We start from the raw sequence: 19,507 nt of genomic DNA on the forward strand, positions 1-19,507 counted from the left end.
GCCTGCATGACTGTCTCTTGATCGATGTATTAACCGTAGCTTAACGCAGTGCTGAGTACACGCAAACACGCCAGTATACGATGCTCATCCAGATTAACGGTATAGGGAATCGAGCCACTACTAAGAATAACAACTTTTGTCCGTCGTGTCGACTGTTCAGCTCCGGCACCACCACGTTCGTCAACAGATCGCAGATTCGCGACCGGCTTGCATTATGCGCGCTCGTGCTCTTTTCGACTCGTGATTGGCTCGGAAAATAGCGCGGCTCTACTCCCGATGACGTCACATAACGAGATAGAGGCAGTGTGGAGAAAAACAAAAAAGATAACCAATCTCCGCTATGGCCTAACACATCTCTGTGAAGACAACGCTATAGCTGCGCGCTTACGCAGCGTCGCCGTCGTCGTCGCCGATAGCGTCGCGGAATTTCGAAATGGGTCGACGAAAACTATCTATTACGTCCTAAAAGCGCGAGCGCGAAGTGCTTATCAAACCGCTCCAAATGCACCGGTGGATTTCGTCATGTTATGGGCGCTATGCTCCCGTCGTCCCTCTGCCGGTTTTGCTGCTAAGCGCGCGGCTTGTGGAGCGTCGGTTTCACAATAAGTACGGGTTGTCAGTAGAAAGCCACGAGACTGGCGAACGCGAACGGACTGACATCCTCTCATTTGCGACGTTGAACATTGAATAATAGCTGTTCCGAAGCGTTTCGCTAGCCTCGGCAAGAAACCGGATTTTAATTTCTTTTCTCATTGTCCGCCATGTCAGCTGCACGTGCTGGTTACACGCCAGATTTCGCGTGCGTGAACAATGGGAAACCAGTTTCCAGCTTGCGCGCGTTCTGGCCAGATGCTGTTTTACATTGGCGGTCCGTTTCGTAGATCGTTAGCAACATGTAGCTGCGCAAAGTTGCCGGTCATGGGGTGATTTCGCTCTGCTTTCTCCATCGGGACTCACCAGTCGGGTTTCGTTCTGCGACGAGCGAGCAGATGTTGACCGGAGCCTTGCTTCTGCTGCGTAGTTGAGAGGAGGCGTCACGGCCATTCCAGTGGTCGCAGTACGTGGCTTCTTTAGTCGTTCCTCAGTCTTTAGGCGGGAACGGTGTGGAATGTTATTGATAAATTGTCAACTCTAGAAGGGGAGGAAAGTAACCTGAAACCGGTGGCCGTCTCTTCGCGTCGGTCTCAAAACACCAGTACTGTTTATGGTTAAGTAATGTAAATTCATCGTTTCGCGAACTTAAGCGTGAGATTAAAGCGCACGATAAAATGCGGGCTGCGAAGCGTAAAGTTTCTTATCTTCTCAGGTATTTCGAGCACGATTTCCAGCCAGTGCCAATATAGATGTTGTGGCGGCGGTAATGCGCGAATGGTGTGTTTTGGGTGTATTTGTCGAAGCGTGAGCTCTTTGCAGATAACGGATTGTTTATAAGTAATGTATATTTGAAGTTCGGGAGGTGCGTAACCACCAACAGCTGAAGGTCTTGGAAAGCAGATCACATGAGAGATGTGTGATAGAAAATATAATAACTTGAACCCATTACTAGGGTCAACATAAGGATACGCTTGACGGACACCTTTCATCGGGCAAGTAGCTTTTGCGGGCACAAAAAGAAAACAATTGAAGCGACGTAGTTACTTGTGCTCTATTAACACTTCCAAGATGGAGGCAGGTAGCCTTTACATGTATCCGGTGTATATTGAGCTGATTACGATGGCAATTTTTGAGACTGCGTTCATATCTTGGTTCATTTGGGAGACTTGACTGTACCAGGATATGAGCTGTCGCGGTCTCTTTGCTAAACGGCGTCTTCCGTGTGCGCAGATGTGCGTGGCCTGGCCATGAGCGAGAGGCAGCCCCTGCACGGAGGCAGCCCCTTCGAGCCCGGCGCCCAGGGACCCGCGGGGCCGGGCCCCCCGACCCTCCTGGCCCAGGACGGCTGGATGGTGGCCGGGGGGCCGCCGCCGCCCTACCCGATCCTGCCCCAGGAGTTTGCGCCGCAGGGACCCCACTTCGGCTCCTTCGACCCGGTGGGCCAGTTCAACAAGGTGACCCTGCCGCCTTCCTTCCCGTTCCCGGGCCTCGGGTTCCCGGCGCGGGAGCCAGACGAGCCGGCCAACGGCGGCAAGGAGGAGGGCCTCAGCGCGCGCCTGCTCGACAAGACGAGTAGCAGCGACGGGTCCCCGCGGTCGGGCACGCCCGCGGGCAACGTGGGCTACCGGCCCTGGGAGCAGGAGGGCTACGAGAGGCCCCCCAGCTCGCCGCCCAAGGACCGGCCCTTCAGCAACGGCGGCGCCGACAAGAGCGGCTCGCCGGGGCTCCAGTCCCAGGACAGCTCTCAGTCTAGCGACCGGATGCCCACCCCCGTAGACAAGATGGCGGCGCAGCACCCGGCGTCCCAGTTCGGCAGTCCGATGCAGCATCATCCCTTCGCCGACTTCCCCCCGCACCACGCGGTGTTCTTTGCGCCCGACAAGGGCAACGCCGAAGAGCCGTCCTTCCAGGTGCCCTCCGTGTCGTCCACCACGACTAGGCACACGCTGCTGCCCATGGTGCCGCTCCAGGAGCCCTGGGGAGACCAGCCGCCCATGGCCAGGAACGGCCTGGTGATGCACCACCAGCAGCCGCAGCAGCAGCCGCCTCACCACCACCACCAGGGCGGGCCGCCCCAGCAGCAGCAGCAACAGCAGCAGCAGCCCGGCACCCCGGACGGCATGGAGAAGGGCACCAAGAAGAAACGCAAACGCTGCGGCGAGTGCCCTGGTTGCCTCAAGAAGGATAACTGCGGAGAGTGCGGGCCGTGCAGGAGTGTGCGCAGTCACCAGATCTGCAAGATGCGGAAGTGCGATCAGCTCAAGACCAAAAAGGAGAAAGTGAGTGGCCCTCTGTTGTCTTCCAAGTGTGCTTGGGTGTACACGCGTTGGGCACGCGCGCCTCGTGTTGCATGGTGCTCGGTGGTTGGGTGGACGGCCCCGTCGCATTTTTTTAACGCACGCTGCCGCTGCTTTGCAAGCGATGGGAAAACTTTGTGGTGCTTTACTTTCGTTTTGGTCTCGCACTCACTTATGATCGCGATTATATATGGAAACCCGGAGCGCCGGCACCGCAGTGGTCTCAATACGTGCCGTGCGGCAGGCTGCACTGTAAGTTGTCGTCTTGGTTGTATTCGCTTGTAAAGAAATACTATGATCAAGCAATACTATGACTGCGAGCACAACGCGAACGTTTGGTTGCCTTATGACCTGGTTTCACTCGTGTAGCATAGGGGTGAATATCCCAACTATTTTTAACTTTTTTAACGTATATCTACTATGTAGACAAACGCTCTCCTCCGACGTCATACCGCAGGCGTGGTCAGGCTGACGTCGCAAGCACAAATGGTTGACTTCTCGTATTTCTGTATTCAACGTATGCGAAGTCCCCCCCCCCCCCCCTTTCCCCCTCCCCCCCCCCCCCCCCCCCCCCCGGCCGGCGTGGACCATCGCGCGCTTGTTTTTTTGTTTTTGTTTTTAACAAACAGTAGGGAGTTTTAAAGCTGTTTGGGACACCAAAAGTGTTGGGGCCCCCTATTCCAATGGCGAACTCCACTGGTCGTTTTGGAGCGCGCCGGGATCGACTTTTCTGGGGCGCGCCTATTTCACTGATTGGGATAGAGACAGACGTGTTCTACTCGTCGTTTTGGATGAGCTCCCACTCCGGACCTTGATCGGGATCCGAGAAAAGTCTCTGTTTCGGCAGATTCGACCGGAAGCCAGCGTGGCCAGCCCTTGGTGCGCACACGTGACTTCCTTTCTTGCCGGGCATCTCGCCTCGGAAGAATTCGTAATGGCCACTCGTGAAGTGTCGATGACAGTTCGTCGTCAAGTTGTTCGAGCAACTTTTCCAGCAGCAGCGGCTAGAGTAATAGCGAGGACGAGGATTACTTGTATGTCCAGCAGGAATTCGACTGCCCTTTCGGACCTCCGCAGAAGAGGCCAAAAATCGAGGCGTATACTTGAACAGCATTCACGAGTTTTCCAATAAGGAGCAAGTGGGCTAAGCTGGTGCGCATCGTTTATCAACACGCGTCTTCCACATCATGATTAACTTCGTTCTTGCGTTTAAGACGTGTTGTTCGCGCCGCGATTGCGAAAACGCGTGCTTCAAGATCCTGACCCGCGGGAATGGGATTCTCGGGAAGGTGGAATCACGGGAAAGCATCCGCCGATCCCGGAGGAGTGGTCATGTTCAACTGGGGATCTGGAGGCGGAGCGACTCCGCTCGAATCCTGTGTTCTATCTCGGATCTGGCCTACTGATAGTGGCGCTCCAAAACAACCAGTGGAATAAAACTTCCCACTGTCTGTTGAGTTGGTTAAATTGTCGCTTTAAACGCTCTTTATGTGAACGACGTCTATCGGTAACCAGATTTGTAGTGTCCTGCGTTGCCTGACGCGCTCGGTCCGCTACTAAAGTGCAGTGCATGGGAATACGACCGGTGGATTAGCAGCGGAAACATAGTTTGGGTTCGTTCTCTTCGTCCGTGCATTCACTGCTCAGTTTAGCTCGCATTACAGAGTTCGGGATCGCTCGCTCTATAGTTATAGAATGAGATATAAATATGGAGATGTAAACAGACCAGCCCTCTGGGCGAAGTGCAAATATGCGTCTAACGACTCGGCGCTCCCGTCGTAACAGCTGCGCAGCTTAGTAAAACGATTACGGGTGGTATTCGTGCCGTCGGCGATCCTGGTGTTCGTTTAACTTCGTTATCGGATAATGATATGGCCTCCTCATTGTTTTGCTGATCGGCTACCCGGCACTCCGACGGCGTATAGTTAAACAGGAGCGGCCGCAACCGCGCGCCTTGTTTTCGCCGAACGGAATCAAAGTGAGCATGAATGTGGCCCCGTAATCGCCAGGCAACTGAGGCGTCTGGCCGTTCCGATAATGAACCGGCCCCACCGGTTGGGACAGGCGGGTGGGCGATGCACGCAAACGTGTGCCGTAGTTTAGGTATGCATGACCCCGATACCTGTATGTATAACGGCCACTGCTCTGTCTCCTGACATCTCTCGGCTGGCGAACACAGATCGCACTCGTGACTGTTGTCTGGGCCGTTGAGACCTCGAATAAGTTCAAAGGAGTGGGCCTGAATGGGTCTTCAAACAGAAATCATTTAGAAACTGATTATTTCCAAATGCTTTTGTATAAAAAAGTAAAGAAAAAACGAATACTTTTAAGTAGAAAGTAAAAAGCGATTACTCTGCCTTGTGGGGCTGCCTCGACCGGGAGCGTCGTGTCGGTGTGTTACGGCTTGCTTCGTTTCGCTCCCTATCCTTATCCTTTTACTCAGCGGTGTTTTTTTGTTTTTGTTTTTGTTTTTTTCTGATAATGTAACCTAGGATAGATGCTCGAACTCATTCAGCGCCGTAATTCCACCAATTGAGCCTGGTGTAGGAGGTGTGTTGTGAGTTCTAAAAAAATATTGCATAAACTATAGCATTAGGCCCAGATTGGATATCACCAAGGATATTAAAACTTTGTGCAGACTCAATTGGCCCCTACATTTTTTATAATATATAATAAATTGTTGAATGATTCTTCTTTAGGGCAGACGACCGGAAAGTGGCACCCGTGGTGCTTGTGCACAAGAAAGAGCCTAAAAGAGAATTTACAAATTACAGGCCTATTTCACTAACGTCTATTTGTTGTAAACTACTGGAGCATGTTTTATTTTCTAACATCATAAATAATCTTAACTTTAAACATTTTTTCATTGAGTCACAACAAGGGTTTCGAAAGGGATATTCTTGCATTGCACAACTGACCGAGCTATATAACGATTTAATTACGAATGTTGACGGAGGCGCATAGATTGACTGTGCGTTCTTAGGTTATAAGAAAACATTTGACACAGTGTCACACACAGTTATCACACAAATTAGAGCTCCTCAACCTACACACTGTCATACTTAAGTGGATACAAGCACATCTATCATCACGTCCTCAATATGTTCTTTTGAATGGTGAAACTTCTATTTTTATTGAGGTAACATCTTGCGTTCCGCAAGGCACTGTTTTGAGACCGTTGTTATTTTTTTATATTTGTTAATGATATTAATGATGGTTTGAATTCGAAAGTACGATTGCTTGCAGATGATTGTGTCGTTTACACATGTATAACAGACGAGGAGAGTCGCACACGATTGCAGGCTGACCTGAATTGAATAGAGCAATGGTCAGGGGTAGTCCAATTGCACAATTTGCGTGGTTTTGATAAATTCCTGCTTGTTTACGCCTTGCGGCACCCAAATGGAGTAATTGCGCCAAACGGCGCCAAGGCGAACAAACCTGCGAACGAATTGGTTTTTGAAACAGTTTTCGTTTTCGTCTAGCAACTGTGGGAATCCAGTTGGGTTTGGCCATCACAATCCAATCCAGATTTGCGGCTCTGCGGTATCTGCGGCATTGTTTTAGAGGGTTGAAGGTTCGTACCAATCTGACCGACGTTCCCTAACGCACCGCAGTTTTAAGAGTTTTAGTTGCACCCCTGAATGGCGCAAAAAGTGGAAGATGGAGCTTAATGTTTAGTTTTAGTTTTATCCGCAAAACCACTGAAAATTGAAACTTGTTATAAGTTGAATGAGGAAGTTGCACCCAAGAACGAAGCTGTAAATATATAGGTGTCACGCTATCAACTGACTGCACTTGGAACGCTCACATTGACGATGTTGTAATAAGGGCCGGCTTAGATTTTTTTAACCGAAATTAAAAAAAAAAAAGTCCACTAAAACTATTAAGGAACTCGCATACCTTAGCTATGTACGACCAGTTTTGGAGTATGCCTGCACCGTCTGGGACCCTTCAGGGCGAAACCAAGTTGTTGCACCCGAATTCAGAATCGTGCAGCTTGTTTCGTCCTGACGCGGTACGACCGCTTTGAGAGTGTCACCAACGTGATTAAAAAGTTAGGATGACACCCATTGGCACAACGACGAAAATATTTGAACTTGAAGTTTTTATATAGAATGTATCATAATACAGCGGGCATTAATAGCTCATCCTCTTCATTATCTCCAAATTACGTATCCAAAAGAAAAGATTACATACATAAAATACGGGAATTTAGTACCAAAACAGAATTGGGCAAAAACCTTTTTTTTTTGTAAAATTTATTAAGGGTTGGAATGCCTTGTCTCGTTTAATTGTTTGTGCCGCAAATTCTGAAATGTTTTTCTCGTGGTTTATCGCCCCCTGGGCGAATAATAAAAAACTAAAGGGTCTGGGAAAATGCTTGTCCCTCTAAACAGCTCATGACAAACGTCGCAGACTCCATCCGCAATAACGATCTCCCTATACAGTCCGTTTTCGTGTGACGGTTGCCACGTTGGAATATGACGTAGTTGGGTCGGGCGACGAAACTGGAGTAAATAGTTTAAGGATAACTACAATACAAAAAAAAAATAGCTAAGGGAAAAGTAGAACTAGTGGCACGAGCACCTCGAATTCTAGTGCCTTCCAATCGGCCAATAAAAAGATTTGATATTTTGGCCCGACTCAGCTTCGACAGAATTCAACATGGCGGCCACCGCGAAAAAGAAATAGACTGTATATAACCGTTGCAAGCGCGGCCCATTACGACTGATAAAAGAAAAAAATAAAAGAGAAAAAACGTCCTTGTTGTTCGGCAAAAAAAACAAAAAAACACATGATGCGCCACGCTTTTCTATTTAGAGACTAATTTGAGCTTAATCGTTGTACAGACACCCCTTTGTTAATATATATATGTATATATATAGGCAGGTTTGTGCAGTTCTGCGTGGAGGCAGCCATAGCCGCATGTCCTGTACACTCTAAAAAAAAAGGGAGGAGAAAGGGAGGAAAACAACGATGTTCCTCCCTGTCGCCAACGGAAGGGAGGAAATTGCCCTTGTTCCTCCCTTTCACCGATCCACATGCAGCGCTACCTAGTGGCGCTTGAAAAAGGGACGAAAATTCCTCCTCTATATTCGTGGCGGCAGCGGCGGTCGAACCGCCGCTGCCACCGCAGACATGTTTAATGGCGGTGACGGCAACTTGAGCGCTTGGTAGCTTGGTTGCCGTCACCTCCGCGAGAAACGTATACTCTTGAAATAAAGCGTACGTACCATACAGCGAAGGGTAATCCGTGAGGCGTTTATTTCAGTTCTGTATAAAACAGAGCAGCATACGAGCACTGCGTTGCGGCAAGCGACTCCGTCCGACACACGCTGTAGTCCGTCCACATCGGAAAAACGACCGGCTTGCGGGAACACGCGTTTTTCAAAGACCATATCCCCGCACAAGAAACGACACTGCAATGACGATTCGGGGAAGGGACGAGGCAACGGATCCGGAAAGCAAGGTCAACTATGCATTCGGGAAGAGTCCACTTGGAAGAAAGGGTAGTACAGACATTCCATTCTCGTTGCGGGGCAAAGTGGGGGCGGAGGGCAGATCCGCGGTCTTGAAGAAACGCATGATTCGACAGAGCCCACAGTTCACCGCTGCTTCTTTTTAGTTTGCGCTGCGCCCCCATCTCCTGCTACATGTCAAAACTCGCACAAAAAAAAAGAAAAGAAAAACTCCGTTTTTTACGTTTTTTTTATTTTTATTCGGCTGACTTAGTCTATTATCACGCGATCCCTTTTGTGTCGCAAAACGAGCGCAGCTAACCCGGCGTCAACAACCTGGATCTCAAACTCGTCGCAAACGTACCGGACGTACTTATAAAGGAAGCAAACATGAACATAAGCACTCGATAATAAATTTAAATACTATTTAGATAGAGACATGAATAGAAGATTACTAACAATTGCTTTACAAACCTCTATTTTAGCTTTAGTGTCCGAAAGAGTTCCGTTGCGTTATACCGAAATGAGTTGCTGGGCGAGTTGGATAGACATCTTGACTTAAACAGTGCAAATAAGTTACGTAAGGAAGAGACAACAGGAAGGAAAGAGCGTTGCGTTAGCTTTTGGAACGCTATATTCTGCACCGGGCTGCAAACGCTCTACTAGAACACGAAAACGCGGCTCCGCTACGGTATATATAGCGGAAGCCATAACGGATTGCGTATGGAGTTGCGGGAGTGACTAAACGATCTATTAAAACTCTCAACACGGGCTTTTTAACTTTCTGACTCGGGCAGTGTGATGTTTTCAAGCGGTTGCATTATATCAGCAAAGACAGTCCTATTTTAGTTGTCTGCTGTGGATACCAAAGTCATGGTTCGTGGGCCTTTATCACGCCCGGCACTTACATTTTATAGGAAAAACGATCCAGGTTAGTAAATTAAAACAATTCTAAATTTCTGTAACACCGGTGACAAAGCATGAACCAAGATATCTTCTCTGCTGTTTCAAGAAGTCTTGTTAAAATTAGTAATCTTGTTTGTTTGAAAATCCGTTGAACTTGCGCAACATTTAAAATGATTAATTACCCCACCAAAACTGAAAATAATTACACTGGCACTGAACACCGCAATCAACCAATAGCTTGATTGCGATGTTTAGCACAGTGTACTGCATTTCAGCACTGCATTGTCAAGATAATTCATCAAACTTATTGAGAAGAAAATTATTAAATTTTAGTTAATTAGCTTAATGATCTACATTTGCTTTGCTCAAGGTGTTGAATTAAGAGATGGGGGCTATTCCACAAGACAATTCATAAAATGTATTAAGTAAGAGTAATATTTACTCCACCTTTCCGCGTTTATGTGCCAAATGATAGCAGTCACCGAAAAAGTCGGATTCAAAAATAAGACTGCCATATATAGAGCTAGTGCGAACTTGGCATACGTAGAGAGACGAGGGGGCCCGGTGTTGCTGCGTTGTTGCTGTTGTGTGCGTGGTTGAACTATGTGTGTCCGTGTATTTTGTATGTTCATCTCTACCATGTATGTTCATCTCTACCATGTATGTGCATCTTTACCATGTAGCGTTCGAAAGTCGGCAAAGCCTAAAAAAAGAAAAAAAAAACGCCTCTCCGACTTTTTTTTCTGCCGTTTTGAGCGCCATCTGTTGAAAGCTATATCACTTACACGAGGGGAGGAAGTTTCCTCCATTGAGAGAAAAAAAGGTGGCAATTTTCCTCCCTTCTTAGGGGAGGAAATTTCCTCCCCGTTTTGTAGGAGGAAATTCCCTCCCTTTATAGAGCAATATAAGGGACACGCGAGTTCCTCCTTTAAGGGAGGAAGTACTACTCCCTTTTTTTTTAGAGTGATAGTTGTGGCTTGAGGTTAGTTATAAACTTATAATCACTTTACCGCTTCTGTCGCAGAGTAAGTATTGGCTTTTTAGACACCAAGGTACTATTCGCATCAATGCATGACTTTGTGCGCGCTCCTCATTAATTACCTACTTCGCTGACTGGACATCTCGCTGAGACAGGAGAAGATGAGTAATGGGGGTTCTAAATTTGCGCGCGCTAAAAGCGTCTGTACCAACCCCAAAAATGACGGCATACCTGGGTCTTCCTACGGCTTCTCTGGCGCAACGCAGGCTCCACCACGTGCATAATTTCAGCCTTGTTTATTTTTTTTTCCTTTGCCCTTGTACGCGACATCAGTGTTCTTTACACGCCCGTTTTAATTCAGCGCATGCTATTTCCTGAATTAAAACGGGTCGTTTTGAATGTCTCTTATACACGTGAGCATGCAGAGACGCCAGGAAGTAGTGGGTAGAAAGGAACCCTCGATCTAAAATTACGGATGTTCGGACGCCTCTATCGCTTACTTCAAGAGGAACTAATCGCGACTCCTAGAACAGGCCGTATGTCGGACCGACGGAGAGACGCGACGAGCTTTACAAAAGCGGCTTCTCGTGCACGGCAGCCGTCTGCGCAGTCTCTTTGATCCCTTCACGGACCGCAGTGAACGCTGTTAGCCGTCCCAGCCAATCCGGTGCCACGCTAGTGTCACGTGACCCACGGCACGGGCGCGGTGGTGCGCGGAACGTCCGATTCCGGATTCGTTCAAAGCGCTGGATTGGATCGTGAAGCGGCTCGTGGCTTCCGCTGCACTCCATTGTAAGTTGGGTCGGAGTACGTACCGTTACGCTTGGCAGTGTATAATTAGGAGCCCTAGTTTACGCGGATCGCTCCCTCTGGCGCCCGGCGGCGACAGCCTCTCGTTCCGTAAATATTATGCCGGGGCAGAAATCCCGCGCGCTTGTATACGTTTGCAAGCACGTGCTACGGGATTGCGTCCTGCGATAAAGGCGTTTTTGCATTCTTCCTTCGTTCTTCTTATTTTTTTCTTTCTTCTTTGGGGTGCAAAGGTTCCTACATCGGACATCCTTTCTGCGCTTGAGTTAATTAACGCTCAACACAAAACTGCAAAAAAAAAAAAAGAAAAAAAAAAGAGAGATATTAAAATGAAGAAATCCAGACGGCTCTGTCCATGAGCGTGTTCACTTGAATGAAACAGGTTTCGCGTTCAACTTTATTTTGTGGAAGCTTAAAATCAAATCCCTCCACACGTTTTTTTTTTTCGCTAACATTTGAGGATATGCATGAAGGTGCGAGGATAGGGACGCGAATTAGAAGGTTGTTTTAACTTTTCTAACTAGCCGCTCATAATTTAGAAAACAACATCTGCTCTCAAACATGTGCGGAATTCGTGATAGATGATGGCCTAACGCGGAGTCGCATAGTTCACTCTGCGACTATATTAAAATGGCTGCCGAGTTTTTATCTGGCCGGTTTTAATTTTCCTGATTCTATTAATTTGCAAAAAAAAAACAAAAAAACAAAAAAAAAAAAGCTTGCAAGACATGTCTGCGTTGAATACACGAGAGCTATTTTTCCAACCTATGATGTCTAAATTGCAAAATTCGCACTCTTGAAAATTAATAAAAGCGATGGCAATAAAATATTTAATAAACATAATGAAGAAGAAATTAGGTATTAATTTAACAACTGTCATAATATTTTAATAAAGAATCCCTTAAATTACCAGGTGCGGCTTTACACAAGGGTGGCATACAGTTTTTGTATTGATAGGGAACATTGGCCAAATGAAAAAAAAAAAAAAGACGAAACAGAAAGTAACAATTAAAAAAGTTTGCTATAAGCCGTAAAAAGAGCAAGCGCTTCCCGAAATTGTGAAACATCAGATATCATTACTATCAGATCGGGTAGTTTGTTTCATTTGTTGATAGCAAGCTGCAAGGAAGGAAATTTAAAATGTATTAGTCCTAGGAACAGCAATTTGCAAGATTTATCTTAGCGACGTAAGATGTGTGGTGCGGGTGTGTAGTACAAGCTATTCTGGAAAGGGAGTTGGGGGTAATGACGAAAATAATCCTTGGAGAAGGAGAACAAAAGGTACAAAGGACGAACACAAATCTCCAAACATAGCTAGGTGGCTGGTGCGCGACCGAAAAAAATCTGCCTGGTCCGGGTATCGAACCCGGGACCTCTCCATTTCCAGTGGAGGGCTCTACCAACTGAGCTCTGCTGGAAGTGGAGAGGTCCCGGGTTCGATACCCGGACCAGGCGGAGTTTTTCGGTAGCGGACCAGTCAGCTGGCTGTGTTTGGAGATTTGGGTTTGTCCTTTGTCGCTCTTGTTCCCCTTCTCCAGGGATTATTTTCGTCATTCTTGTCCAGCTCGCTTGCACCTTGGCGTTTAATTGCATTATAATCATGGTAGTAATACTTCTGTAGTACGATTAGGGCGGATACTGTTCTGCCTGTTTTTAGAAGGAGGAGGCCAAGCTGTGTCTTTAGCGCTCTGTCACTACTTGTAGAGCTAGAGTTCCGGCGAATAAATCGTACGGCACGGTCTTGAACAGCCTCTAACATATTTTTCTAAGAAAAGCTGATGGGTACTCCAAGCGGATGAGGCGTACTCTAGCTGGGATCGAACAAGTGAAGTGTATGCCAAGAGTTTAGTCTTTTTCGAAGCAAGAAAAACGTTACGTCGCGGAAAGTCGAGTGTCCGGTTAGCCTTGCTGATAATGTGATTTATGTGACATTCCCATGAGAGGAACTTTTTTATAATTTTACCAAAAAGGTAAGAGCATAAGTCTATTTTGTGCGTGTGCGTGCGTGTTCTTTCTATTTTCTATTCTACTTTAAAAACCTTTAAAAATGTTCCGCATAAACTTTATAGGCAAGGAAGGATGGCCTGTTGGTCGGCGCGTGGATAGCTGAACACTGTCTTAATTACTGGGTAAAACTTTGGAATCGGTGTGTTTAATTGAGCGTGAATATACAAATGGTAACTAAGTGGCTCTAGGAGTTCAACAGCACTCCGAGTTTGTTGTAAGAAATCGATCAGGTGTTGCCGATCCGCAAGCTAATTCGTTAATCATCTGCGAGAGTAATTACGCGTTGCACATGTCAACAAAACAACGCGCCTGAGCGAGAAAACAATGCCACAAATTAAACGGCCTACGATCAGAGGCACACAATTCCGGGATAATTAAAGTCACCGGTTGATATGAATGCATCTTTAGGGTACACCGGCACAACTTATTAAAGGTATTTCTAGAGGACGGCAGATAAGCCAAGAAGGTCGACTGGTTTGTAACAAGCAATGACTAATGCATAGGATGAAAAGGTTTCTATTCTAACCCATAGCGTGGCAGTGCTTCGGTTTTAAAAACGTGCACCGCGTCTTTAACCGCCACAATAATTCGCCCTCCCCTACTCTGTCTCCACGATAAATCGAGTACAAAACGTTCAATAGCAATTCAGAGTTAGCGATATTTTCGCTTAGCCAAGTTTACTCGTTATAACCACGATGTGAGCCAAACACGAATCAAGAACAGGCAACAGTTCCTCCTGTTTAAAGCACACGCTTCTGGCGTAGGCACTAAAAAATGAAATACAATTTTGCTGTGGTTGCTACGCTGAAACAGCTTTCAAGGAACTTGTGTGCTTCTCGTAAACATTGCGATTGTTTCTAATGAAAAACGTATCTTGCCGTAACCAAAAATCACGACCTTTGCCCTTCGCAAATACCATCATTGCTCGTCTTGCCGTGCGTACGGGGGGGGGGGGGGGGGGGGGGGTGGGGGGGGGGGGGGAGAAAACTTTGCTAATGCAAAAGTTCCCTTTAAAGGGACACTGACAGGGTATTTATGCGCGCCGAGGTTTTTAGTTGTACGTGACATATGAGAGCTCAACTACCCAGAACAGAATTTGCGGCTCGAAATTCGGTTTCTTTCCGCCCGAAAACCGCCGATCAAGAACTGGCCGGTTCGAGTCTCGCTCACTCTCTTTTACGCGGTCACGGGCCGTTTTCTAAGGTATCGATGCGACCACCAAATTTAATCAAAGTAGTGGGCCACTGAAGGCACACACTCAATATTGAATATAGAAAAAAATATGAAACCCATTTTTGTGGCTTCTAAAAAGCTGTAAATACGTTGATTGAAAAAAAAAAAAAAAGTTCCACAGACAACCGGAAGCATTCTGTGCGTTCGTCGTTTCGCGTATCGTGGGACTCGCGGGGACGGCGATGGCAGCGGACGACGGGCGTGGGACCTCTATTTCAGAACTGTCGTTCGCGGTACCGGCGAATTATGTCTGCCGTTAAAAGAGAAATTTGGGACTGATCAAAAGAATTGGTATTCATCCCGTACGACACGCCCGGCCACCAAGCCGATTTGCACGAAGACGTCGCCGAGCCGTCGCTCCCTTCTCGTGGCTGAAGACATCGCTCGCGCAAACGTCAAGCACGACGTGTCTACTTCGAGTTGAATATGCACGCGTACGATTTCTTTACTAGTTGCGAATGTCCCCAAAGAGTGGTGCTTCCCGACTTCGACCCGGGAGTGCATTTGCTAGAGAAAAATCGACAGCAAACTTTCCAACTCACAGTTTACCGGCTGAATTATTACTAAGGAAAGAGCACGACCAACTAAGAGATCCACCAGAAATATGATGCCCCAGTAGCTCAGTGGGAAAGACGTCCGGTTCCCACGCGGTAGGATTGGGTTCGATCCCCCGTGAAACTTTATTTTTTTTTCCAGACATTTTTCGATGTTTACATATATTTTTTTTACAATCATCACTGAAGAAACAAACAAAAAAATAACAAACAAATGTTGTGGACGATACTTCGCTGAATTAAATGGTATGGGATTTCCGTTTTGACACCTGCGAACTCAATGTAAACACTTTCCACAAAATGCAAGAAGCATATAAATCCGGTAGCGTCCACTTTCCGAGGTGCCCGTATATGTTCTACAGGAATTGTAGCCAGCCATTGGTCCCGATCCCGTTGATCTTTCGGAAACTCTGTCGCACAATGCCCCTTTTTTTTTTTCGGACGCAGGACATGTGAGCCAGCTCTTCACGCAACATCTTGGGTGTATTCTTTTCGGAGCCGATCATGGAAATTCACCACGGGCACTCTCTACTCATCTCCAACTCCTCAATGTACAAAACAACTCATCTTCGAGTACAGAACAACGAGAAGAACAAACATAACTGCAAAAGAATCGCACGGCGAGCAGTTCCCGCACGCCGCATCGCACGCCGCATGTCGTGTCGTCTGCTACAGGGAGGAGGAAAAAAAAAAAAAACGCACGGTCGTCGGGTGTAGCCACGTGACTTCTGCCATTCACTCTCTTCTCTCCACTTCTCCGACCTCCTTCGGGTTTCGGTTTCGGTTTCGAGCAGTTGCGTCTTTTGGCTTTATTAAAAAAATACGCTACTCTGTTGCAAAATATTAATTGGGTAGTCCTCCGACACCATAATGAAGCGCCTGGCAAAAAATAAAAAAAGTTTTTTTGGGCGGTGTCAGTGTCCCTTTAAAGCTGGTTCCTTAAATAGTAGAAATTCTCTATCTTTGAAGGAGTTAAAGTTGACAATGATGACTCTCAGAAGAGGTCCTTCGCCGCGATGTGTTCCAAGCCTGTGCGCGCTCTGTATAGCGGGCGGCGTTAGGGTAACACTGAGCTTGCTGTGACAGAAACCTATTACCTTTTGTTCTGAATCCCGTCATGTTCTTCTTTTTTTTTTTTATGGATTATTTGGAATGTCGTATAGATCAAGATATTATTCCTTCGCGATTGATTTTCGAATGTGGCACATTTTTCGGCGACACTCTGCAGCGATGCTGCGTTATCGAGGGTTGAGTCTGAAATTATAACAGCATCATTTTTTAGAAATAATGGAAACAGCGCGCAAACGACAAGGACGGGAGGAAAAGGAGTACACAGGACGAGCGCTCGTCCTGTGTACTCCTTTTCCTCCTGTCCTTGTCGTTTGCGCGCTGTTTCCATTATTAGCATGAACCAACTCGCCCACATCGCTACTCTGAATAATTTTTTAATTGAGCGAGGCCAGCGAATTCTCGCTTCATATCATCGATCTCGGATTTCAATGATTCAAGAGCAACGTCTGTATGATTTTGCCTTTGTTGTAACTGCCTGATTTCCTTTAGAATCTGTTGTTCACCCTCTGACAGGCTATTCAAAGCCGGCATCAGTTGGTTCAGTTCTACGGGTTCAGCAGGGACGCCAATTTTATCAGGTCCCGGGTTCGTTTCTAGATCCACCGATAACAACAGCAGTTTCTTTAGGTATGCAAATATCTGACACTTTAGAGACACCACGCAGTCGAGCACGCTTGGCGGGAACCACACCGTGATAAGAGAAACATTGTTGTCACGGTAAGAACAAGGATAGGAGGGAAAACTCTGGGAAGCGATGAGACATAAGTGCGGCATTCTGCAGCCGGTTTCGGGATAATTTTTTTTCTCCATTCGGCTGCTGAAAGTTTCATTGGGCATTTTATGACATTTACTTTGCGAACGAAGTGTGTGGGTGCTGGGAAAATGTCCCCAAAAAACATTTTTATTTTAAAGTTCGACAGCGACTCTGGAGGAGGAAATAAATGTTTAGGAGTGACTGTGTAAGACCTCAAAATTCGTGGGTTAAGCTCCTAAAATAAAGCTAAAAAAATTAGTTTGTGACCTCTCTGACAAGGTGTTTCCCTATAACTAATGAGGTGGAAAAAAACTGCATAAGGATATTTTTTTTCACCTCATTAGATCTAGGGAAACACCTTGTCAGAGGGGTCACAAACTAATTTTTTAGCTTTATTTTAGAAGCTTAACTCACGAATTTTGCCCATAAGGACAAACAACTGCATAAGGAAACCAAACCCAAACTGCCAAACTGCATAAGGAAAAAATCCTTATGCTGTTTTTTTTTAATAAATAAGATAGGTAATAATAATTAAATAAAAATGAGACTCTACAATGACTGGTAGCTTCCAAAACGCAAGGTGCGGCTTGATTATGCTTCTTCCTTCCCGATTCGTTCTTCGACAAACTTATTTGATGATTGCGCCATCTCGCTGGCTTCAGAGCTTCAGAGCGACCCGACACGTATTGCGTTTCTCAGATTGTCAGGGGGACCATAGAGGCTCCGGTTACATTGCTGCAGATGTACGTACGATGAAAATACAAAACTCAGAAAAGAGACCGCATGAAATCATCTGTTGCTGCTTAGTCTGCATTTGGAGAGGACGAGCAGTCTTAGCTGCCGCGTCTTTGTTTTCGACGTCCTCGTGCATTACTTGTCGTCGTCCTCGTCGTCGTCTCATCTTTTCTCTGCTCATTTTACCTTATTCACCGATCCTTAAAAAAGCAAAGACCACAACCCGCTTTGTAACGAGTTTACATACATCTGTTCGCTAACGCAGCGTCGCAGAAACTTCTTCCGTTCCTCCCGCAAGCGCCGCGAGTGTACCGCACCAACCCAGCACCGAGCAAGCAACGCCGGAGAGCACAATTATGGCAGGGCCGTTACCCGAAACCACCGGAAACCTACGAGACCCCTGACGTCACATCCGGTCTTGCTTGCTTCGGGGCCCCAGCTGTTCCATGGAGAGGGCGCGACGGTTCGGCTCGCAGAGCGAACACAGATCTCCACCTCTTTTTTCCCTATACTGAACCACCTCATGTTTTTCTCTCTTTTTTTTCTTGTATTTTCCTTATGTTCGTGTTCGTACATAGATTCGCGTTAGGCCGAGTACGGTCGGGGGTCGAGCTTGAACGGATAGATAATATCAATCAGAGGACCAGTGGGCGCCATTATGGTGCACCGCTTAAAGAGCTCCGGTTCTTTCTTTTATAATGGATCCCTCCCTTTATTGATCATCCGCGGTTCGCCGCTGTTGCTCGCGCTGTAACTAATGGCAGCCGAAACTGCGGCGCGAACAAAACCGCCACTTTGCCGAGCATATGGCGCCCGTTTCCGGTCTGGCTCCAGGGTCCGGATGTGTCTTCCTTGTTCGCTTCGGAGCATCTCTTCGGCGAAACGCTACGCAAGATAACAAAATGTCTAAAAAGAAAAAAGAAACGGCTGACGTGAAAATGAAAAGTAAAGAGTCCATACGTTTCGTGATTTCTTTCTATATTTTTCTCTTGTTTCCTTTAGATTCTCTTTTTCTTTTTCTTTATTTGTTCTGACAGCTCATGATCGGTGGTGGTTAGGTCACGTTCACGGGGCGGGCCTCTGCGGTAGGATCTCATCTGGATGGCGCTGTTCAATGGTACCGCGTTCGTTGATCTCGGACCTGTGAGAAACTTCTTTGTTCGCGGGGTTACATCGTGGACCTCCGCGCTCTCGGCGATGACGAAAAGAAACTTTATTGCTTTTTCTTTCTTTTTTTTTTTTTCTTTTCCCGTTTGCGAAATTGGGCGAGCGCGCTTCTGTGTGAACCAGTTTTCGGAGGAAATGGAGGCTGTCGCAACGGCGCCTGGTCCCGTTCAACGTGGCGCGAGGAGTCGCTGTTGATGGGCGTTGATCTGCCCACGACCATTCAGAGGGATGCCGTTCGAGTGGAGCGTCTCGGAAGCAACTTTCGATAAGCGTTTTTTTTTTTTTTTCTTGGAAGCTTACACGGTGCCTTGCTCGTTGTTTGCCCCTGTAAACGCTTAATCTTGCGTCTGGAATATAGTCTTTCATAGAGATTTAGCGAAGGAACTGTTACAAGGGTTGTAGCTGGCTTTCGGTACTTTCATGAGCGACGTTTTGTGATGGCAGATGACTGAACATGGGGTACATAACTGTTGTTCTAAACTAGTTCCTTATTCTCAGATTTGCTAGAAATCGGTCGTGCTCCCGACTTGAATGTTAACCTTTAAAAGACTGCTTCCCACAAGAGAGCGACAGTTGGAAAAGAAATGAAGAGATATGTGTTCCACCTCTAACATTTTGTAGATATTGCAAACTTATCTACACAACGCGAAGTGCACTATATATATTATAAATGAACAAAGGAAGCAGAAAAAGCTTCATGCGATCGAGAAAAAAAAATAAAACAAACAACAACACACACACAGCGGGGCATTTAGTTCTTGGCAGAACGAAAATATTATTTTCAAAGCCCGCAACACGCAGGGGTTGATTTCGAGCTTAAATGTCTACACTCTCTTTTGAGTATTTTGATGTCATTGTATTAGTTCTCAGAATTTTTGTGGTCAATGAATCAAAATCAAAACATACTTTTTTCTTCTTCTTTTTTTTTATGTCGGTGT

The 19,507-nt window shown here is 46.6% G+C and overlaps 1 protein-coding gene across 5 annotated transcripts in view; it reads left to right on the top strand.

Moving 5' to 3' along the window:
- Positions 1-19,507, top strand: part of LOC8042599 — a 213,463-nt gene that overhangs the window by 91,138 nt on the left and 102,818 nt on the right. For all 5 annotated transcript variants that reach the window (XM_029982550.4, XM_040220001.3, XM_040220003.3 and 2 more), the window contains exon 2: positions 1,825-2,873. In XM_029982550.4, coding sequence (XP_029838410.2) covers positions 1,842-2,873 — 1,032 coding nt within the window. In that variant the 5' untranslated portion in view covers positions 1,825-1,841. The remainder of the gene's footprint in view (positions 1-1,824; positions 2,874-19,507) is intronic.

This window comes from Ixodes scapularis, unplaced genomic scaffold, assembly GCF_016920785.2.
Source record: "Ixodes scapularis isolate PalLabHiFi unplaced genomic scaffold, ASM1692078v2 PGA_scaffold3__209_contigs__length_174095766, whole genome shotgun sequence".
NCBI lineage: Eukaryota > Metazoa > Arthropoda > Arachnida > Ixodida > Ixodidae > Ixodes > Ixodes scapularis.